This window comes from Salvelinus namaycush, chromosome 20 (assembly GCF_016432855.1).
Source record: "Salvelinus namaycush isolate Seneca chromosome 20, SaNama_1.0, whole genome shotgun sequence".
Lineage (NCBI taxonomy): Eukaryota > Metazoa > Chordata > Actinopteri > Salmoniformes > Salmonidae > Salvelinus > Salvelinus namaycush.
Window position 1 is genome coordinate 18,563,258 of NC_052326.1, and position 20,526 is coordinate 18,583,783.

Here is a 20,526-nt window from a genome sequence, read left to right on the forward strand (position 1 = left end):
CAATCAGAGATCTTGCCCTCTCTTGAAAATGGGCATCTGAACAGGTTTAAAGCCCAACCCCTAACACTGGGATAATCCCAAAAGCATCTAAACAAGTATTTAATCAATTAACATTAGCCTAATAATTCCCTTCACAATTAGTACTTCTCAATAGTTATCATATTAATGACCAATCCATAATACATTTCATCATATGAGGACAAAATCTCACATTAATGTTCAATGAATATAGATATTCGGAAAACCTCCCTCAACATAGAACATTGTAATGGACAACTATGATGGATAACTATGATGGATAACAATGATGGAAAGCTTTGATGGATAACTATGATGGATAACTATGATGGATAACAATGCGCATGTGACCGGTCGGCGTGCTCTCCAAATCAGTCCACAAAACAATCTGCCGTGGAGAGTACAGATTGGCGATACAAATGTATCTTATCTTCTAATTAAACAATGATACATTTCTACTCGCATGTGACTTTTTCTCTACCAACACTGGGACATGTTTCGCGTTAGGAATATGCTTGAAAACATTAGCAATATGAACAACCATTAGCAAACCATTAGCAATAGAATGAAATGTAAAAAATAACTTTAGAATATAATCTTTGAAGATGTAGGGCTCTATTTTAACAACCTAACGCAATGGTAAATCTTAGCACTGGTGGTAGCGCTATAGGTCTGGGCGTGTGTAAGAAATATTTGTGCTATTGTTACAGTGGGAATTATGGGCGCAATAGCTGGTGGTGGCGTGAAAGCGCTGGGTTTTGATGAATAAATAAATTGTAGTTTGGCGGAGGGCTTGATCATTCACTGGCCAATCAACGTGTTCCATGGCTTAATACTGCAAGCGGTTATCAAGTTGTGTAGGTTATTGACCGTCTTTGCATTGCCATCAACTTCAATTCGGCTGGGGAGCACAGCAAAATTCTCCTCCTAGTCCGTTTATTAAATAGCATAGGCTACAGTAATGAATAATAGCAACAGGAAAATACAGTTTTTGCAGTCAACATTGTTGTACTTGCTTAACCTATAGGCCTATACAGGTCGTTCCACCAATTGGGTGCCTTTTGAGTAGTGTAACTTGGTGATTTATTAACCTAATTTAAACATTCTGTCATAAAGAGCACATGTTCAACTTAATAAAAAAACGTATTTTCCCATCTCAAGAGGTTAAATAAGCAAAATTACGATAGTAAGTGCCAAGTAAAGTAACAGGGTTGACCATTACAGGGTTGACCGTAAGGGTTGACGATTTCATCTTAAAGCAGCCATAAATACCCCTGTTACAGGGAGAATGGAAGCTTGTTGTGTGCCAACAGAGAAGGTCAATTAAATTCAAGCTTGACAAAAAAACATTGAAATTGTTTAAACATTTCTACTCTGTCTATCACAGGATTGACATATTATGTGGGTCACAGGATTGACATATTATGCTTGACCCGCTCAATTTTCCACCACAAACATCCGAAAATGTCAAAAAAGATTAGAACTAGCTCACCTGCTTTTACACTAGGGTTTGACTATAATGTTTATTTTAGTTTTTTTATTTTATTAAAAGGAATAGTTTTACCATATTAAAATGAGAGTTCAGTTTGCATAACAGGGTTGACCTTAAAATGAGTGGGAAAAAAATTCATAAATGTTTTTATGAATCACTAATCACATTAAATAAATGAATAACAATCGCCACAAATGACTTTGTCAAAGCAACATAATAACTAGGGCTTTACAATGATGGTGAAAACTTTGAGAAATGTTGTGGTTAAGTCACAGAGGGTGCTCAGAGGGACATGTCAAAATGCTGAATTGTGGCACTTTAGCAAGTCATTATTCATATAAAAAAACAGATGTATTTAATTTTCCATCTGGTGTATATTATAAGGGCACTTTATTTAATATAACAGGCTTTTAAAATACTATATTGGTGCACAATTTCTACTGAAAATATCACTCATTTCGTGGAATGACCCATACATGCGTGTCTTTACGCATGACACTTCTTCTGAAATAAAGAACACTAGGCTCCCTTTAAAATGTATTGTAGACTATGTGTGAGGCACATTTGCAATAAGCAAAATATAGGCTTATCCATCATTGATATGGCATTATAGGACTAAATCATTTGAATAAGAAAAGAGGAGTGCATTTTTGGTAACTGGACAAGAGGCACTCTGGAAATGGGGATGGATATCAGTGAAATGGTGTATGCAGGTAGGCCTATGTGAATTGTGAATAATGCAAAAGCAAAACGACAAAAGTTTCACCAGTAGACCATTTAGAAACATTTTATGGATGGGCTACTTGGCTTATGCATGGCCAGGATAAGAGAGATATCCAACTCATTGTTGTTGAACCATTCATTATAGTAGTCTAAGGGTAGCCTACTGAGGGCTTGGTTTTTAATCTAATGAAACGAAAAACAAGAAATTGTTACAGGAAAATAACTTAAACGTTTCTAAAAACGAGGGTCACTGGCATCATCTCTTGCTCCAAGAGCTGGCTAAAATAATGTAGCCTACAATACATAGATTAAAAGGGGATGTCCGCTTACTGTTTTGCTGCTCCCAAATTGACCTTTTAATAAAGCTTTGGTGATAAAGATTTATTAAAAAGCTATCTCTTGAACCAAACCCTTTATTGATAGTCTTGGCTACTTGGTGAATGGATAGGGCAGGAGAAAAAAAGCAGCCCCATGGTTATGCTTGGTTTTAAATTAAATTAAACGAAATGGAGAAAAAAACATTATATTACAACATATTTAAGAGAAAATCATTTTCAATTTTAATTTTTTAATTTTTAATTTAAAACAGTTTTATTGTAGAAAAAAAAACAGTATACATACAAGTATACAAACAGACAATAACATATGCTAAATTTTAGATTATACAAAGACCTTAAAAGATACACATGTATTGCTTTTTTTAACAGCTTTCTTATTAGAAGAATGTACAATGCTCTTAAGGTATTGCTCAAATTCCTTATAGAAAACATGGAAGAGTGTTTTTTTTATTTGTGAATTTACATTTATGAATATTACATTTTTCCATTAGCTCAATTAGATTTATGAGGTAAAATTTGTTTTCTTTATCCTTATTATAGTTAAGGAAACCGAGCAGCACATTCTCCCATAAAAAAAACAAAAGTCATCAAGAATATTAACAATTATAAAACTATGAATATCTTGCCATAATTTCTTTACATGTTGACAATGCCAAAATAATTGTAAAACTGTGTCTGGATGCTCAACACAAAAAGTACTTGTCACGATCGTCTATGGGTGAGAGAGAGGACCAAGGCGCAGCGTGTGCAAAATACATTCTCTTTTATTTCGAGAAGGGAAAAACACGCAACGAACACTATAACAAAAGGAAACAAAACAACAAACGATCGTGAAGCTATAAACGTAAGTGCACACACAAGCTACAAACGTACAACATAGACAATTACCCACAAAACCCCCATGCCTATGACTGCCTTAAATATGGCTCTCAATCAGAGACAATGAACCACAGCGGCCTCTAATTGAGAACCAATCTAGGCAGCCATAGACATAACTAGACAACTACACTAGACACTGCCCCATACACATACAACACCCCTAGACACTACAAAAACACATACATTCCCCATGTCACACCCTGACCTAACTAAAAAACATAAAGAAAACAAAGAATACTAAGGCCAGGGCGTGACAGTACTGTTAATGTTAATGTGTTTTTTGAGTTTCTTCAGGTAATGATTCTGGTTACACCTCTAAACAACATGAAAGTTCCAGATGGAATAGCATCAAAGACTATGGCGAACTCTCTAAGTGTAACAAGGATATTGTAACGAGATAAAAAAAAATCCTCATAATTGAGTAACAATCCTTCTTCATTAAAAAGTTGACTCACCAGCAGCATATGATTATTAAACCAGTTGTTAAAAAATTAAGACTTGTTTCTATCAAAATATCCTTATTGTTCCAAATGAAATACCTATGCGGGGAAAAGCACATATCTCTTGTTCCATGAGCATATGGTCACTGTCCGCCACGGCTGGATAGGCTGCGCTTCCGCTGTCAAAATCAATGGCATAATCATCCACATTACCGTTAAGACCTGCTTTTTGTGAGTCTTAAATCACTGAATGAAAATTTCACTTGTGCTAGTTTTAAAGACACACCTCAAATATTCCCACCATCCCACCTCAGGGCAAGTAAGCTGATGTCAGACAGGTAAATTGCTGAACCTGAATAGAGCCTGCAGTGTATTTCTTCACTAATACATATCTATTTATCTATGGGGATTTACTGCCAGTTTTACTGATTTACAGCTCATAATGCTTGGTTATAAAAATTGAGAACAGAAGGAAGAGTGATGTTTCTTAGAATTATTTTTTTTAATAAAAATGATTTTGCTATGATTTAAACCACACGATTCCTGGAGGCACACACTCCTGCTGGTTTTCCTTCTTGCCTTTTGACAAGTGTCTGATTTAGACTCCAAAGAATTCAAGCTTGCGTGGACTTTCTAGCCAATCGATTTATTGATTCAATGCCAGGTACTGGGAGAAACTAAAAGCAGCAGGACCATGACCAAGGAACTAAACCCTCTCTCCCACCCCATCAGGAGAGCGTAAGAGGAAGATCCTGTGTAGTAGAGAGTCGGACCGTGTGGTGGTCTCAGACCAGAGGTGCCATGGGGCCGCAAGACCAGCCATGGTCACAGAACCCTGCAACGCAGACTGTGAAATCAGGTACTGCCTAAACCACTCTCAATCGCTTTATCTGTCAATATTGCAGATTTTCTTGATCACTCTCAGTCTTTATATCTGTGATATGTATGCTGTTTGATACAAAGTTCAGTTTTATCCTGTCAGCGTCTTTCACCTATGATCTTTCCTGTCTGTGTAGGTGGCATGTGGCGAGGAAGAGCGAGTGTACAGTCCCATGTGGAGTGGGATATCGTACGCTGGAGATCTACTGTGCCAAACTCAGCCGTGCCGATGGAAAGACCCAGAAGGTTGACGAGCGTTACTGCAGCAGTCAACGCAAACCTGACGACAAGGAGAGTTGCCATGGAGACTGTAACCCAGGAGGATGGGAGTACTCATCTTGGTCAGAGGTGAGAACGCCTGTTATAGTTTTAAGGGATTTATAAAAAGAGAAGGAAAAGGTTTAATACGTGTGTGCATGTGTTGCAGTGTTCCAAGAGCTGTGGAGGAGGGTCGCGGCGTCGTGCGGCTGTGTGTGGAAAGTCTTCTGAGGCGGGAAGTGATGAGAGCAAGTGCAGCCAGAGAGACAAGCTGACCACCGTCCAGAACTGCAATGAGTTCCTATGTCCTGCGTGGAAGACCGGAGACTGGTCTGAGGTCAGTTTTATGGAGAATGTTTGGACTACGCTTTGGGAATGTTGCTTAGCATTTGAAGCTAATCATTTGAAGGTAATCAGACCGGAGACTGGTCTGAGGTCAGTTCTATGGAGAATGTTTGGACTACGCTTTGGCAATGTTGCTTAGCATTTGAAGCAAATTGAGGAATTTTGAACCCAGATGGCCTTTTTACACTACGACCAGTTTGCAGCCAAATCAGGGTTCTGATTCTACACCTGACAGCAGACATAGTGTAAAAATAACATTTGTAGGACAGAATTATGGGAATAATCTTGAATTAGTTTGACTAAGGAATTCTACTCCTATAATATAAAGAGGAAGTATTAAAAATAACTGGGTGCCAGGAAAGTTGGTCAAAGGAAAATCCTAATGTTGATAATGAGTTTCATAGGTATGTCTTGCCATGTACGGTGCACTACTGTACCAGTGTTTGTGGGGTAGTAACTAGCTTTATTGTATAGTTTACATGTTCTGTCCAGCAGTTCAAAAGGCTTTGAGTGCGCCTACACAAACAAACACTGTACACACATAGCTAGCCTACTGTACATGTCAATCTATGTGCCCCTGTTTCTCATTGTGCACGTTGACTGTTGTTGCAGTGCCTGGTGACGTGTGGGAAAGGGTACAAGCATCGGCAGACATGGTGCCAGTTTGCGGAGGACCGATTGGACGACCGCTTCTGTGACTCTATGTCCAAGCCTGAGTCAGTCCAGACGTGTCAGCAGCAGGATTGTGCTTCGTGGCAGGTCGGACCATGGGGACAGGTGAGTCACGCGTGTTGTACAGTTGACATACAGTAGTGACATGTTTTGTGGCAGGTAATATTATGATCTGTTTGCCAAGTGGCACACACTGTGTTTCAGGTGACATCTGTGGCTTCCAGTCACCCCCTGTTCCTCAAAGACTATAGTGTTGTGTCTTGTAACAGCTAACGATTATCTGAACTTATTATGTGTCATTCCAACTGTGTCCAACTGTTTCTAATATTAGAATATGACCCAATGAAGCAGCTATTTATACAATCTATCATAATAACCCATTTTGCTTCAGAGTTTTAGTTATGTGTCCATGAGGCTATACAGAGCCTAATGTGATTTTAAAAAAAAAATCTCCTATGAACTTTCTTCAGATCACAGGAGGTTGGTTTATTTGGGGAGGACGGGCTTGTGGTAATGGCTGGAGCAGAATCAGTGGAATAGCATTCAATACATCAAACACATGGTTTCCATGTGTTTGATGCCATTCCATTTGCTCCGTTCCAGCCATTATTATGAGCCGTCCTCCCCTCAGCAGCCTCCACTATTCCAGATGTAGAACAATGACAGGAGAAAGATAAGCCACTCATTTAGTCTATCCCCCATTTACTCTGCTGTTTAGGCACATTGCTGACCGTGCCAAAATAAACATATACAATCTGTACACAATCTGTGTAGACATACTCCCCTATATTTATGCTTGCTAATGCATTGCCAGTTTATATCTCTCAGGACGCAAACAAAAAAATTCTCTGTAGCAAGGTGTCGCAACGTTTTGCAAATCAAAACTGGGCACTTCATCTTAACACAGCTTGTGTGTGCAAACTGCCTGTAAGCCTAAACGTGTGATGGAGATTAGGTGTTCCTATACCATGGCATAGGCAATCATGTTAAATGTACATTTGAAGCTGTTTAATGAAGCGCGTGGAATCTTAGCTGAAGTTGCTGCCACACAAGTTTGACCTCATTTCATTGGAGTCAGTGAGGTAGAAGAGAGTGTGGTGTGTACCCACTGACTTGGCTACAGTGGAAAAAAGAAGTGGAAAGTAGATGAATTACTCATGCATTATGATCCTGAAGGCTGTTATCTGCTGGCACTAGTCTGACCAGGCTCGTCAGGGAGTGCACTTCTTTTCTATTCAGTTACTCATTTTTGGGGAGATTTGCTACGTTGGCTTGTTTTTGTCCTTCTCTGACGTTCTCTTTCTCCCTCTCTATCTTTCTCTCCATTGCTCTCATTCTTTATATCTCTCTTTTCTCTTACTCTCTCTTTGGTGGACTCAGTGCACTACCTCGTGTGGACCCGGCTACCAGATGCGAGCGGTGAAGTGCGTTGTGGGGTCATACGGGTCCGTCATGGACGACACTGAATGTAACGCTGCCACACGGCCCACTGACACTCAGGTAAGGACACAGTCCACTAAGACCCATCTCAACATCTCTAGAACTTCCCCTCATCTCCTCTGCACTGATCTGGACAATTGACACGCGATAAGTGAAAGCAATGGTGTGGATTCCTTCTCATTTTGTGAAAATGCTTTTATATACAGCCCTTGGATATTACTCAGTTTTCAAGTGATATTTGTGAGAATATAACTTTTAGGGAGGCCTACATGCAATTTTCTCAGTATTAGGCCACCCAGGGCTTGACTGTCAGACTCAGTAGACCACACAAGACCCTAACCCGCTCCTGACACACTACTCGAATGCTTGGTTGTGAGCTGACCATGTGACTTGCCCTATCCCCTCCAGTTGTAGAATGGTGTTCAATTCTATAGTGAGGAAAGGGGGGTTCCCCGTGCAGGCTGAGACACAGGTACAGTCAATGGCACACTGTGAGGTAGGAAGGAAGTCCTACACCCAGTCCATTACCACCTGGACTCAATAAGGCCTTGTTGTCTAGACAGGGGTTAGAGGGGGGCTGTGCTGGCTCTTACCCCCAGACGGAGACACATAGCTGGGATTGTCTCCCTCCAGCAGTCCATCCCCTTACCAAGCATGAGGGAGGAGGAAAGAGGGCCTGTCCACGGCAGGTTCCTGTCAAGGAACAGGAGGGGGTCTGGGGATGGGTGATGGAGGGGGAGTGGGAGCTGGCTCTAACCCCAGAAACAGAAAGATTTTGCAGTAACAGTAGGCCATGGGGCAGGACTGGTGATGGGGCAAAACATTCCTGGATTATTTGTGGAAAATGTCCTCACCTTGGTTATGTAAATCAAACCTACAGTCTGCTAGGGGTATCGTTTGTCTGTAAAGAGTCTTGTAGTGTAGTGTAATAGTATAGTTTCCCACCTTAATGTCTGTCTGTTAACACCTTATGTGAACCTATCTGAAAAACCTCTTCAGTAAGACAATTCCCGCTCTGTTGAAGTGTCATGACCAAGACATAGATGGTGAACACAAACAGTTGCGGAGTAATCGTCACACATTTCATGAGCCTCTACTTTTATGAACCTCTCCGTGCATCAATTTAGTTTATATGGGCCTGCTTCTTTCTTCTTCATGCTAATAGTGGGAAGGTAGGATGGACCGTTTTCCTGGGGCATGGCGGGCGGGTCATGGTTGGGTGGGGTGTGGAGGGGTGGGTTGTGATGGGGTGTGGAGGGGTGGGGTGGGCCTCCGGTCACAGGGAGGCCCCCCTGGTCCAGGCATTAATTCCCGACTCAGCCATCATGCCCAGTGACCCTGAACCAGTCACTTCATCTCCCTGTGATTCCAGCCAGTCATCCGTGAAGTCAGCTCCGAGGCCGCACACCCTAAACCACTCTGGGGCTGGAAAAGGGGGAAAGACGACAGAATGGAGCTTATGTTTCAGGACGCCTGTCTCTACCTCAGTTGACCAGTGAGAAGGAGGGGAGAAAAACAAAAAAATACACAACGATGACTGAACACTTGCCTCATACACACCTACCCGCAGACGGGTACACAACATGGGTCTTTCTATAAACTAGGGTACTAGTGATCGATTCTTGAAGTGGACTGTTTGGAGCTGTTGCAAAGTCATTTATAATAATTGTGAATACATTAAGATATAAAGGGTGGAACATAAATACATTCAATATAATTAACGAGTTGAATCAAAGTCTATATTTAAACTCTTTACAGATTTGGCAAAAATCATGTGACATAAAATACTACCTTTCCTTCCTTACATTTATGATACTTCTGTTTCTCGTTATATCATATACTAAGAATTTAACAATTGACTTACACATTGAACATGATCCTGTAAAATTCCTGGATGTTGCTGTCAGACTCTTTTTTTTGTAATGAGATCTTGGAAGTGTACTGTAACCTCATAGCATTTCGTATCTCCCTATGTTGTGGTGTGATAACAGTTTTCATGGACACACATATCCCAAATAATGGATGGCTTGCAAAATCGAATGCGTCTAACAGAAAGAGTAACTTGAACAAGAATAATCAAACAGAAATCGATACTGTCATTAGTAGGGTTCTTCAATAATTATAGTTGTTATGCGCATTTGATGTCTAGCTGTTAAGTTACGTGGGGAAATTATCAGCTGATTCAGGAAAGGATTGTGAAGTTATTAAAAGCTGGTGTGATACAGCATGCGATTGAACAACAGCCCAAGTGCAGAAATTAACGTTGATCTGGAGAATTGACAGAACATGATGGTGTCTATATTGCTGTGGCGGTCAAGTTAATTAGCCTATGTCGTGGACAACATTATGTCAACATTCCTGAGGTAAGATTACATACGGTCCGTGTACGTTTTGATCGCAGTAGCGGTGCGTGTGTAAAATCACCGGGGAACCCAAGGCCCCCCTATAAAAGCCATATTACAACCTGTGTTTTGTCATAGTTGCGTAGTTTGCTCTATAAGCAAACAACGCATAGTTCATATTCCTTGACACTGTGATATATATGCCTAAAGGCCGAGACAATAAGAAGACACAGTGGCAGAATAAATTCAACCACACCTTTGTTTCATCACAAAACTGGAGAGCAGCATCTGTCCTGTGGAGTCCACAAAGCGTATTGCATGTTACATGACCAACAGCATGGTCAAGCAAGTTAATGTTCCTGACATTTTCGGACTACTAAACACCTATTGATTTAGAACCACAGAGAGTTTCCACAAGTCACAAAGAAAACAGGTGCCGCTTCCACTGATCCAGCACCATTTCGATAGGTAACATTTCAACATTATCTAATCACCTATGCTTAGTCTAATACAGTGACAACTAAAAGATACCAAAAACAATTTAGTCCAATAAACGTAAATGTAATATTATGTGGCTTTACCTGGCACTGATTTCTATGTGTGTGTGTGTGCGTACGTGCATGCTTGCAAGTAGAAGAAAATGTGTTGACTCACCCTAATTGTAGAGAAACGCCAATGTCATCCTCCTCTTTCATGTTGCCTAAACGGTCTATGACTCTGCCATGCAGTACGTGCTTTAAGTTTTTGTTGTCCTAGTCTACCTGGCTAAAATGCTTGCGCGCTAGCCTAACTTGCGCCAGGCCAGCTAGTTAACATTAGCCTATAACATCTAGCTACATATTGAACTTCCATCCTCTCAGGCCAGGGGCACAATGTATTCATTTATGGTTGGATCACAATCACCATTATAATCATTGGCCAGTACAGAGAATTAAGTAAAACTTATTAAAAAGTATTAAGTCCAAATCCCTATCTCCATCCATGGCTAATTTAGGAAAGGGACAATTTTAGCAAGCTAGCTACCCACCGATGGACAACAGCATAATGAGATGCAACAATTCAATGACGTTTGGCTTATGATGTGATTGGTGTGAAACCAAATCCAAACTGTCTTCCCTTGACACTTTGTTTTGGTGTGCTAGCACCATTCATAGCTGAACTTGTTCAGTTTAGCGCAATGCTGATTGGTTATTATTATTATTTTTTTTAAATACTCAAGGGAGGCCAAATGCTCGCTGGCTTACCTTGTGTGGGCTACACATACTGAGACAGAGGAGCACTGTTTTGTTCACGGATTCTTTCTCCGGTGAGATACATTCAGCCTGTTGTGAATTGAAGGAAATTTTGGAAACAGAGACGAAAGATACATTATTTTGTTTCTTTTTTTCTTGGTACATTTTTTGGGGAAGCCTGGCTTCCCTTGACTGCCAAGTGGCTCACTGTTTGAGCCACTGTTTGATCGTTGTTTTCCGAGTAAAAATGGTGCAATCGGAAAATTGAAAATGTCTTGTTTAGCCGTTCTTGACTAGAAATAGAAGAAGAAAAATGGCTTGTTTTTCATTTTTGCATATGAAACCCCCAAAAATACTTCACATTTCCATTTTCACATGTAGATGGGGTTAAATATGGAATGCCTGTCATTGGTTAAGTGCACAGCCAACACTTCCTGTCCTTTCAAAGTAGGACTTCACCCTTCCAACTGTTTTGCCCATGCTACAGATGACTATATTGGTGCGCTAATACAGGACTAGTAAAGGCCCAGTGCACTACTTTTGTGAAAAAATGTAATTTACAAAAATGTTATAATATTTGCCTGCGCAACAGACGGCTATATCGGTCTGATAATACAGGGCTAGTAAAGGCCCGGTGCACTACTTTTGTGAAGGTAAAAAATGTCCCCCATAAATCGACAACATTTTAGTAATATATGTTTTTTATTCCGATTTTTCATGGGGTGCTGTAGCACCCCAGCAACCCTACTTCCCACATATATGAACAACATTATCTATTGCTAGACTAGAGATACGGCCCTACTGTAGCTATAGTTAGTCAGTGGTTGCACATCTAACTAGCTGGAATTAAGTACGGGTGTGAATGGTGGAGACTGTGTTCAGCTACCCAGAACTGTCTGATCTGCCTGGTAGGGTGCCGTGGGTGTGAATAGCAATGGAATGAAACATCCAACCAATGCCTTGAGTCGTGCTGGTGGTCCACCACACGTCCGGAGAGTTGTGGGGTCCTGTCCAGAAGCAGCCCCTATCCTAGACACTTGTGGAGATCTGAGAGGATTGGACAGGTGTAAGCAATACCGCCAAATTTCCACCAAGCCTTTCAGAGGGTAAGGTGGAGCTCTCACCATGTCGCCACCAATCAATCCCTCTCAGATCTCCAGAAGTGTCTAGACTCTGGGCAGTAGGGGCTAGGGGTTGTTTCTAGGGGTTGTTCCATGGGTATTATGGTCGAGCAGTCAGTCAGTCAGCCTGGAACTGTCTAAAAATGTTAAAGAGGCAGTGCATTTAAAAAACAAGATTTTGGTCTGTTTTTTAATGAGATTTCCACACACACTATGAGGTAGGGCTGGAACGATATCAGTATTGCAATATTTTTTCCATGGCAAACATTTTAACACAAAGCAGACCAAACTCTTTGGTCCTTTAAAAACCTGCTGTATGTAAAATATTGTGTGCTACTGTATAGCTTGGAAAATAAATGCATGTGACTCTGGATGACAACATAATGGTGTTTGTATCCAACATTAGGGGTGTTTTCCGAAAGAAGTTAAATCCGCTAAGTGTTTTGTTTCTTTGGCACGATACTAATGAGTATCGTGATATTGGCATCGTCCCGGGCCCTACTATGAGGTCGAAATATAACTCTGAAATTGTGAAAATTATAATAATGCCCTTATTGTGTAAGAGCTGTTTGAAAAAAATGTCTGGAATTTCTGTTCAGGTGGGATGGAACTTTTGGCCCACATCATGACGTCATAATGTGATATGATTATCATAGACCAATGACTGTTCATCTGGGAAAGGGGGTGGGCTCTAGACCATCCTATCAGCCAATCAGGGCTGTGTATGTAAATATCTTCACATTTGTTTCCTAACGCCCACATGATCAATCTGAGCATTTCAAGGACCAAAGGAGGCTCAGGGAAATAAATGAAAAATACTTTGGAGTTATTTTCATTAAATAAACACAGTGATTTATTAGACATACAGTGATGATTTAAAAATACAATTACAAAGACTGCATGGGGGCTTTAATAGCTGTCAAATACATGCTTCCTCTGTCATTGGGAGAATCTCAATTGCATTTTCTTGATTCATTGCATTCTCGCTCCTCCTCTCTTCGTCTCAGAGGTCCTTCCCCTCTCACCTTCTTATCCAATTGGTTTTGAGAAGGAGGTGAGGAGAGAGGACGTGAGCAATCAAGGAAATGCAATTGAGATTCTCCCCTTGTTTACCCCATTCCTCACCTCCTTCTCAAAGCACACTGGGGGAGAGGAGTGAAGGTTCCTCCCCTCCGGCTGCAATGCACTTTCAAGGAGAGGCAAGGAGTGGAGGAAACAAAGACAGAGGAAGAAATAATAGTTTTCAGACACAGACCCACACACTGTCACACTCTCACACACACACACACACACACACACTCGCACACTCACACTCACACACACACTCACACTCACACGCACACTCGCACACTCACGCGCTCTCACGCACACACGCACACTCACACACACACACACACTCACACTCACACGCACACTTGCACACTCACACTCACGCGCTCTCACGCACACGCTCACTCACACTCACACGCACACTCGCACACTCACACTCACGCGCTCTCACGCACACACGCACACTCACACACACACACACACTCACACTCACACGCACACTCGCACACTCACACTCACGCGCTCTCACGCACACACGCACACTCACACACACACACACACACACTCACACTCACACGCACACTCGCACACTCACAGTCACGCGCTCTCACGCACACGCTCACACACACACACACACACACACACACACACACACACACACACACACACACACACACACACACACACACACACACAATGTTTGAAGAGTTTACTGATTATAATGATTTCATTATTGGTTATTATTATTGTCAATGATTTTGTTGACAAAACCCATTGTATTATTATTATTTCATTATATTATATTATTATATTCACTATTAAAACATATAGAAATGCTGTTGTTTATCTTTTCGTTGTCCAGGAATGTTTGGCATGGCTTTAAATGATAGAGAATTTAACCAAAGCACCAAAAGACCTGGCAACTAGGCATGACAAAGAAACAGGCAGTGTATTTTGAACGATGTTTTGTTGTTGCTAGGTGGAATTATGGTCTCATTGTGCCTATCTATACTTTTATTCCTGTAACTACACATGGGAAGCTGCAAGAAAATCATATTTAAATGTATATCTAACCATTTTGAAATGGTGCCCCTTTATTTATATAAAGATGCACATACATCAACACACACCCACAGTCATAGACAGGTCTTGGTTGCCTCCTTCATTCTTTCTCTTATTATTCCCACCACTTCCACCCCCACCACCATGTTTTACAATGTATTTAACTGTGTTAGTGTAAGGCTGCGGAGGCTGTGTTCTCCAGCCTGCCTGGCTGCCAGTGTCCTGTTTATTTCCACTCAGAGGATGAGTATGGAATGTGGAGCCCTCTGTAACACAACTATACCTAAGTTAGGCCCATCTCTGCTCACCTCTCTGCTCAACCCAGAACTAGGGGGTCAAAGGTCATGAGATTGCTCTGGGGAGGAGAGCATGGCTGAAGAAGGAGGAGCCCAGTAACACGCCAGTGTTGGCATTGGAGACTGGGATACCTCTCCACTGTGACACGTTATGACAGGCATCAGGTTATTCAGATGGAGGGGTTTAACACTGTGTATTTCTGGGATCCGTCAGAGTAACACTGTTACTTTTAGTCTGATGATGGGTACACTCCTGTCAGAGCTGCACAGTAAGTAGATGTGTTTCTGTCACTGTAATTGGTTTAATGAATGTGTATGGTTGTCCCTGTAGGATTGTGAACTGACCCAGTGTCCCATCAGCCACCCGGTTCCCCCGGGGACCAAAGTGCCCTCCCACCTCCCACACAAAACCCAGTGGAGGTTCGGCTCCTGGACACAGGTTGGTTCTATCAGTTACTCCACCACTCAATGAAGCAATAACATACTACTGTATTGTACTACAATTGTACTAATTGCCTCCATCTCCACCACAGTGTAGCGCCACCTGCGGCAAAGGGACCCGGATGCGCTATGTCAGTTGCCGTGACAACCAGGGTGGGGTTGCGGAGGATTCTGCCTGCTCCCACCTGGCCAAGCCCCCGGCCAGGGAGGTGTGCTCTGTAGTGGCCTGCGGACAGTGGAAGGTCCTTGAATGGACATCTGTAAGTAACTACTTTCGTTCAATCAACCACCAATGTTTAATGCATTTACCATGTACACTTAAAATATTTGTAATTACTACAGGGTCTTGTGGCTAAGGATATAAAATCCATATATCCATTACTAATCTCTTTAAAGTTCCAATGCAGCCGTTTTTATCTCAATATCAAATCATTTCTGAGTAACAACTATGTACCTTACCGTGATTGTTTTCAATTAAAATGGTCAAAATATTATAATAATTGCTTTTTAGCACAGAGCAAATTCTCAAGCAAGAATTCTGCTAGGACTGTCTGGGAGTGGTCTACAATATATATACAAAAGTATGTGGACACCCCTTCAAATGAGTGGATTCGGCTATTTCAACCACACCCATGTCTGACAGGTGTATAAAATTGAGCACACAGCCATGCAATCTCCATAGACAAACATTGGCAGTAGAATGGCCTTACTGAAGAGCTCGTCTGTACTCGGTTGCAACACTCACTACCGATTTCCAAACTGCATCTGGAAGCAGCGTCAGCACAAGAACTGTTCGTTGGGAGCTTCATGAAATGGGTTTCCATCGGCTGGAGTGGTGTAAAGCTCGCCGCCATTGGACTGTGGAGCAGTGGAAACGCGTTCTCTGGAGTGATGAATCACACTTCACCATCTGGTAGTCCAACGGATGAATCTGGGTTTGGCGGATGCCAGGAGAACTCTGCCAACTGTAAAGGTTTGTAGAGGAGCTAGGCCCCTTAGTTCCAGTGAAGGGAAATCTTAATGCTACACCATACAACGACATTCTAGACAATTCTGTGCTTCCAACTTTACGGCAACAGTTTGGGGAGCCCCTTTCCTGTTTCAGCATGACAATGCCCCCGTGCTCAAAGCAAGGTCCATATAAAAATTGTTTGTCAAGATCGGTGTGGAAGAACTTGACTGGCCTGCACAGAGCCCTGACGTCAACCCAATCGAACACCTACATATTAATGCCCATGTTTTTGGAATGAGATGTTCAACGAGCACGTGTCCACATACTTTTGGTCATGTAGTGTAAGTGGGGAGGGGAAAACTGAAATCTAGCTGTTATTGGCAGAGAGGTTTGGAACTCTCTTTCTTATTTCTTATTTAACTAATCATTCCAACCTCATAGAGTGGAAATATATATAAAACACAGCAAAATCAAGTTTTTGACTGCACTGGGCCTTTAACCTTCAATTCCATAGTGAACTCTTCGAGAGGGAAATCTGACTACCATTTTATGCTCTGTCGGCACTGTTCATTAAGTTGTATTTCACAATGAAATCTCTAGCCAGCTCAGTGGATTATAATATCTCAGGTTTGTTTAGCTGTGGTTTGAACCTTTCAGACCACTGTTCATAATCACTTTGTGTGATTGTGTGTTTCTCTGGTCCAAGGGGAGGAGGAGATGAAACAGGCTTTGGTGTGTTTGGAGGGTTGGCAAGGGGATAGTGGGACGCGTGAGGAACAAGGGGCTGGAGAGAGGGGCTAGGGTCCTTGTTTGCAGATGTTTCTCATCAGACAGAGAGCACTAGTCATACTCCCACCATGCTGCAGTTATGGCCACCACGCACAAACACACACACGCACGAATACACACATACACACATTCACTCACACATAGACACACACACACAGATAGCTAGATACAGGCTGTGGGAGGGAGGGTCTCTCTGACTGCTTATTTATTCCAGAGAAACTCAGTGGGCTCCAGGCAGGCAGGCAGGAAGCAGCTCAGCCCAAGGCCACAGCAAACAGAGCCACAGAGAGAGACCGCTCTGACTCTAAACGTTCACTTAACACGCTCTTGATATGGAATGGAACCGGAAATGAACCCTGATGGAGGGAGTGATAGCTATGGTATGGCGGATGTCCCAGTTAGGCCATGAAGTTTAGTGGCTGTTCTACCATTATAAGACCTAACTGTAAAAGCAACCTAAGTGTTGTAGTTTTAACCTGTGCATATGCCTACACAGGGCCTGTTTAAAGTGCAGTAACTACACCATTTTTCGGATTGGGAGATGCTTGTGCAATATCCACACCTATTTGAAATAGGCAGCATTGTTGAGTCCTAGACAGTAAACCCTTGGCCAGTGTAATCCCTGGCTCAGTAGCATGGTACAGTACAGTACAGTGGACAGTTGTTGCATAATTCCAGGTCTTATGCAAGATAGATACAGTCCAGTTTACTCCACTTGGCCAGACGTAATTGGAGCAGCATGAGTCTTTGGTAGAAGCTCTCTTTCATTTTCTTTAAGGAAGATCTTAAAACAGGGGTCAGCCATGTTTAAAGAGACAAGACACTGACCTAAGCTGCTGCAGCAAGTTCTGTTTGTGTTTATATGCTTTGTTTCTTACTGTGTGTCTGTGCCTGTGTGTGTGTGTGTGTGTGCACAGTGTTCTGTATCCTGCGGGCAGGGGAAGACCACGCGCCAGGTGGTGTGTGTGAACTTCAGTGATCAGATAGTGGACGTAGTGGAGTGTGACGCTGATGACCGTCCGGCCACAGAGCAGGAGTGTGCCATGTCCCAGTGCCCTGCTGCTCGCTCCAGTGACTCTCGGCCCCTCCCCTCACCCAGCGGGGGCCCCCGCAATAACCTGCCCACGACTGCCGACGGGCGCGGTGGAGGGCGAGCCCAGGCCCACCAGTGGAGAACAGGACCCTGGGGAGCGGTGAGTTTCTTACACTGGACACCATTTACAATCATCTTGGTGTCCTAGGTTCCTTAACATTACATTAATGCATACAACCTAAGTGGTCTTCCATTACAATCGTATAAGTGGGAAGGCAGCACAGCTGAGCACTATCTCAGTCTTGTGTTGATGTTGACCTTTATGAGGCTGTCTGTCTGTGATGTAACAACGTCATGTATCCTAACCCAAGAAGTCAATGAGTTTTTGCTGATGGTTTTGGCAGTGAGTAGTCTATTGTATAGCTGTTATTCAAAACGGGGTTATTACAGTTAGTTGCACAGCAATCTGTGTCCCCAAATAGCTGGTGTTATTTAAAAGATCATAGGAAATAGCAAGGGCTATTTTTGGGATCTCTTCCTTCCTTTTCCAGAGGATATGTGTTTTAATATAGCAGTGCATTATCCATCCAGTTTCCTAAAGCACATAGTCTCTGAGGTCAATCTGACACTTGCAAGAATGATGTATTTGTGCTTTTGTATACGTGTCTGTCAATGGGTGCCTTTTTGCACATACTGTATGTTAGTGTGTTATCGTTTATATTTAAAAATTGTGTGTTGGTCTTTGTGTGTGCATTTGTTTCATTGTAGCTGATGTGTGTATGTGCAAAGGTCTGAAGTATGTGACACTTTGTTTCTTGGTAAATGTATTCTTGTTGTAACCCATTGTTTGAGTGAGGTATGTGTGTATAGATGAGCGCCATACATGTGCATGGATGAGTACATGTACATGTATTAGTGTTTGGATGTCTACTTGCTTGTCTCTGAGTTAGTGCACACATACCTGTATGTGTGAGAGTGTGTTATCCATCTGTCTCAAACGGTGTTCTCCTCCATGTCACGTCAGTGCTCGAGCACGTGTGCGGGCGGCTTCCAGAGGCGTGTGGTTGTCTGCCAGGATGAGAATGGTTATGCTGTCAACAACTGTGAGGAGCGCTCCAAACCCATCGAGCAGCGCTCCTGTGAGTCCGGACCCTGTCCACAGTGGGTCTATGGGAACTGGGGAGAGGTGAGAGAACACAATTCGCCCTACAGCACTGATACACTGCGGGGTTTAGTTGCACTTTGATGACTTCATCCCATCGTTATGAACCTTGGCGTTCTGACAGCGGTTATTATTCTAGAATTCCATTCTTCTGAAATTGCTGGGCTGTATGTCTTCATGTGCCTCCTGGGTTGTGTTGGGGGTGACGGGTTAAAGGTTAGAAATTAGGGGTTAGATGTCCTAGATAGGTAGGTGTATGTTGGGTGGGGATGACATACTGTACGTTAGATAAACAATGGCGTGAATCAACTGTCCCGACTTTGTCTACACACTCCTTCTTACCTCTGCTCTGTCCTGCAGTGTACCAAGCCGTGTGGGGGAGGAATAAAGACACGGCTTGTGGCGTGTCAAAGGCCCAACGGAGAGCGCTTTAACGATCTGAGCTGTGAGATTCTTGACAAACCGCCCGACCGTGAGCAGTGCAATACTCAGTCGTGCCCGTCTAACCCCCACTGGAGCACAGACCCATGGAGCTCGGTACGCTCGTAAATATATCCCTTTTGTTTTCTTCCCCCTCTTTTTTTAACAGTCCTCTCATTTCACCACACACAGAGTTTCACCACTAAACTGTGTAGCATGACAAGGCAAAACAAACAAAGAATTAAACTTGAGGGAGAAGGATGGTTCTGTAGACTTACATGCTGGAAACTCCATTTTTCACCTCCACCTCACCTTTACCCTTTCCCTTGGTGCCTGAGACTGGTCATGCTTCTAGAGACAGATGGGAATTGATTTCTGTTGCACTTAAGAGAAAAAATAAACACACAATACACACAACACACCAAAAAGTACAACATATGAAAAGCTTCAGCTGTGACCATAAGAACACTTTCTCTGTTATCAGTCTTAGTCAGTGTTCAAAATTCAGGATCAGTTGGTATTTCAGAATCAAAGCTAGTTTGTAAGATATTGTTTTAAAATATAATTTATTACTTAAGAGATTTTCTTCTTGGTTTCCTTTGTATATACAGTAGCATTAACCTCCAAAGTTTCTGTCTTACCTCTTTGTATTCGCACACAGTCAATCGTTGTTCATATGCAAATATTGATGAATGTTTCTGTATGTCAGGAATTTAAGATGCCTTGTTTTTTTTTGTAAACACCCAAATAATGGAGATACAGTATACTCAAGTGTTGGTGCTATTCATAGTTTTTACACGTGGCAAAGAAAATAACCTGGAAAGAGTCCAAGTGAATGCACCAACCCCATTGGGACTATATAATTTTTTTTGTACTCTAGAGATATACAGTGCCTTCGGAAAGTATTCAGACCCTCTGACTTTTTCCACATTTTGTTACGTTACAGCCTTATTCAAAACAATTTTTTTTTAATCCTCAGCAATCTACATACAATACCCAATAATGACAAAGCGAAAACAGGTTTTTAGATTTTTTTTCAAATATATTAAATATAAAAAAACTGAAAGACCTTATTTACATAAGTACTCAAACCCTTTGTAATGAGACTTGAAATTGAGCTCAGGTGCATCCTGTTTTCATTG

At 42.1% G+C, this 20,526-nt stretch overlaps 1 protein-coding gene across 1 annotated transcript in view; it reads left to right on the forward strand.

The window, feature by feature from the left end:
• The window catches only part of LOC120065101 (A disintegrin and metalloproteinase with thrombospondin motifs 9-like), a 63,996-nt gene that overhangs the window by 12,930 nt on the left and 30,540 nt on the right, over window positions 1-20,526 (forward strand). Inside the window, exons 16-25 of the mRNA XM_039015822.1 lie at window positions 4,623-4,749; window positions 4,907-5,117; window positions 5,197-5,364; window positions 5,985-6,149; window positions 7,425-7,544; window positions 14,919-15,026; window positions 15,121-15,288; window positions 17,687-17,962; window positions 18,827-18,988; window positions 19,325-19,501. Coding sequence (XP_038871750.1) covers window positions 4,623-4,749; window positions 4,907-5,117; window positions 5,197-5,364; window positions 5,985-6,149; window positions 7,425-7,544; window positions 14,919-15,026; window positions 15,121-15,288; window positions 17,687-17,962; window positions 18,827-18,988; window positions 19,325-19,501 — 1,682 coding nt within the window. The remainder of the gene's footprint in view (window positions 1-4,622; window positions 4,750-4,906; window positions 5,118-5,196; window positions 5,365-5,984; window positions 6,150-7,424; window positions 7,545-14,918; window positions 15,027-15,120; window positions 15,289-17,686; window positions 17,963-18,826; window positions 18,989-19,324; window positions 19,502-20,526) is intronic.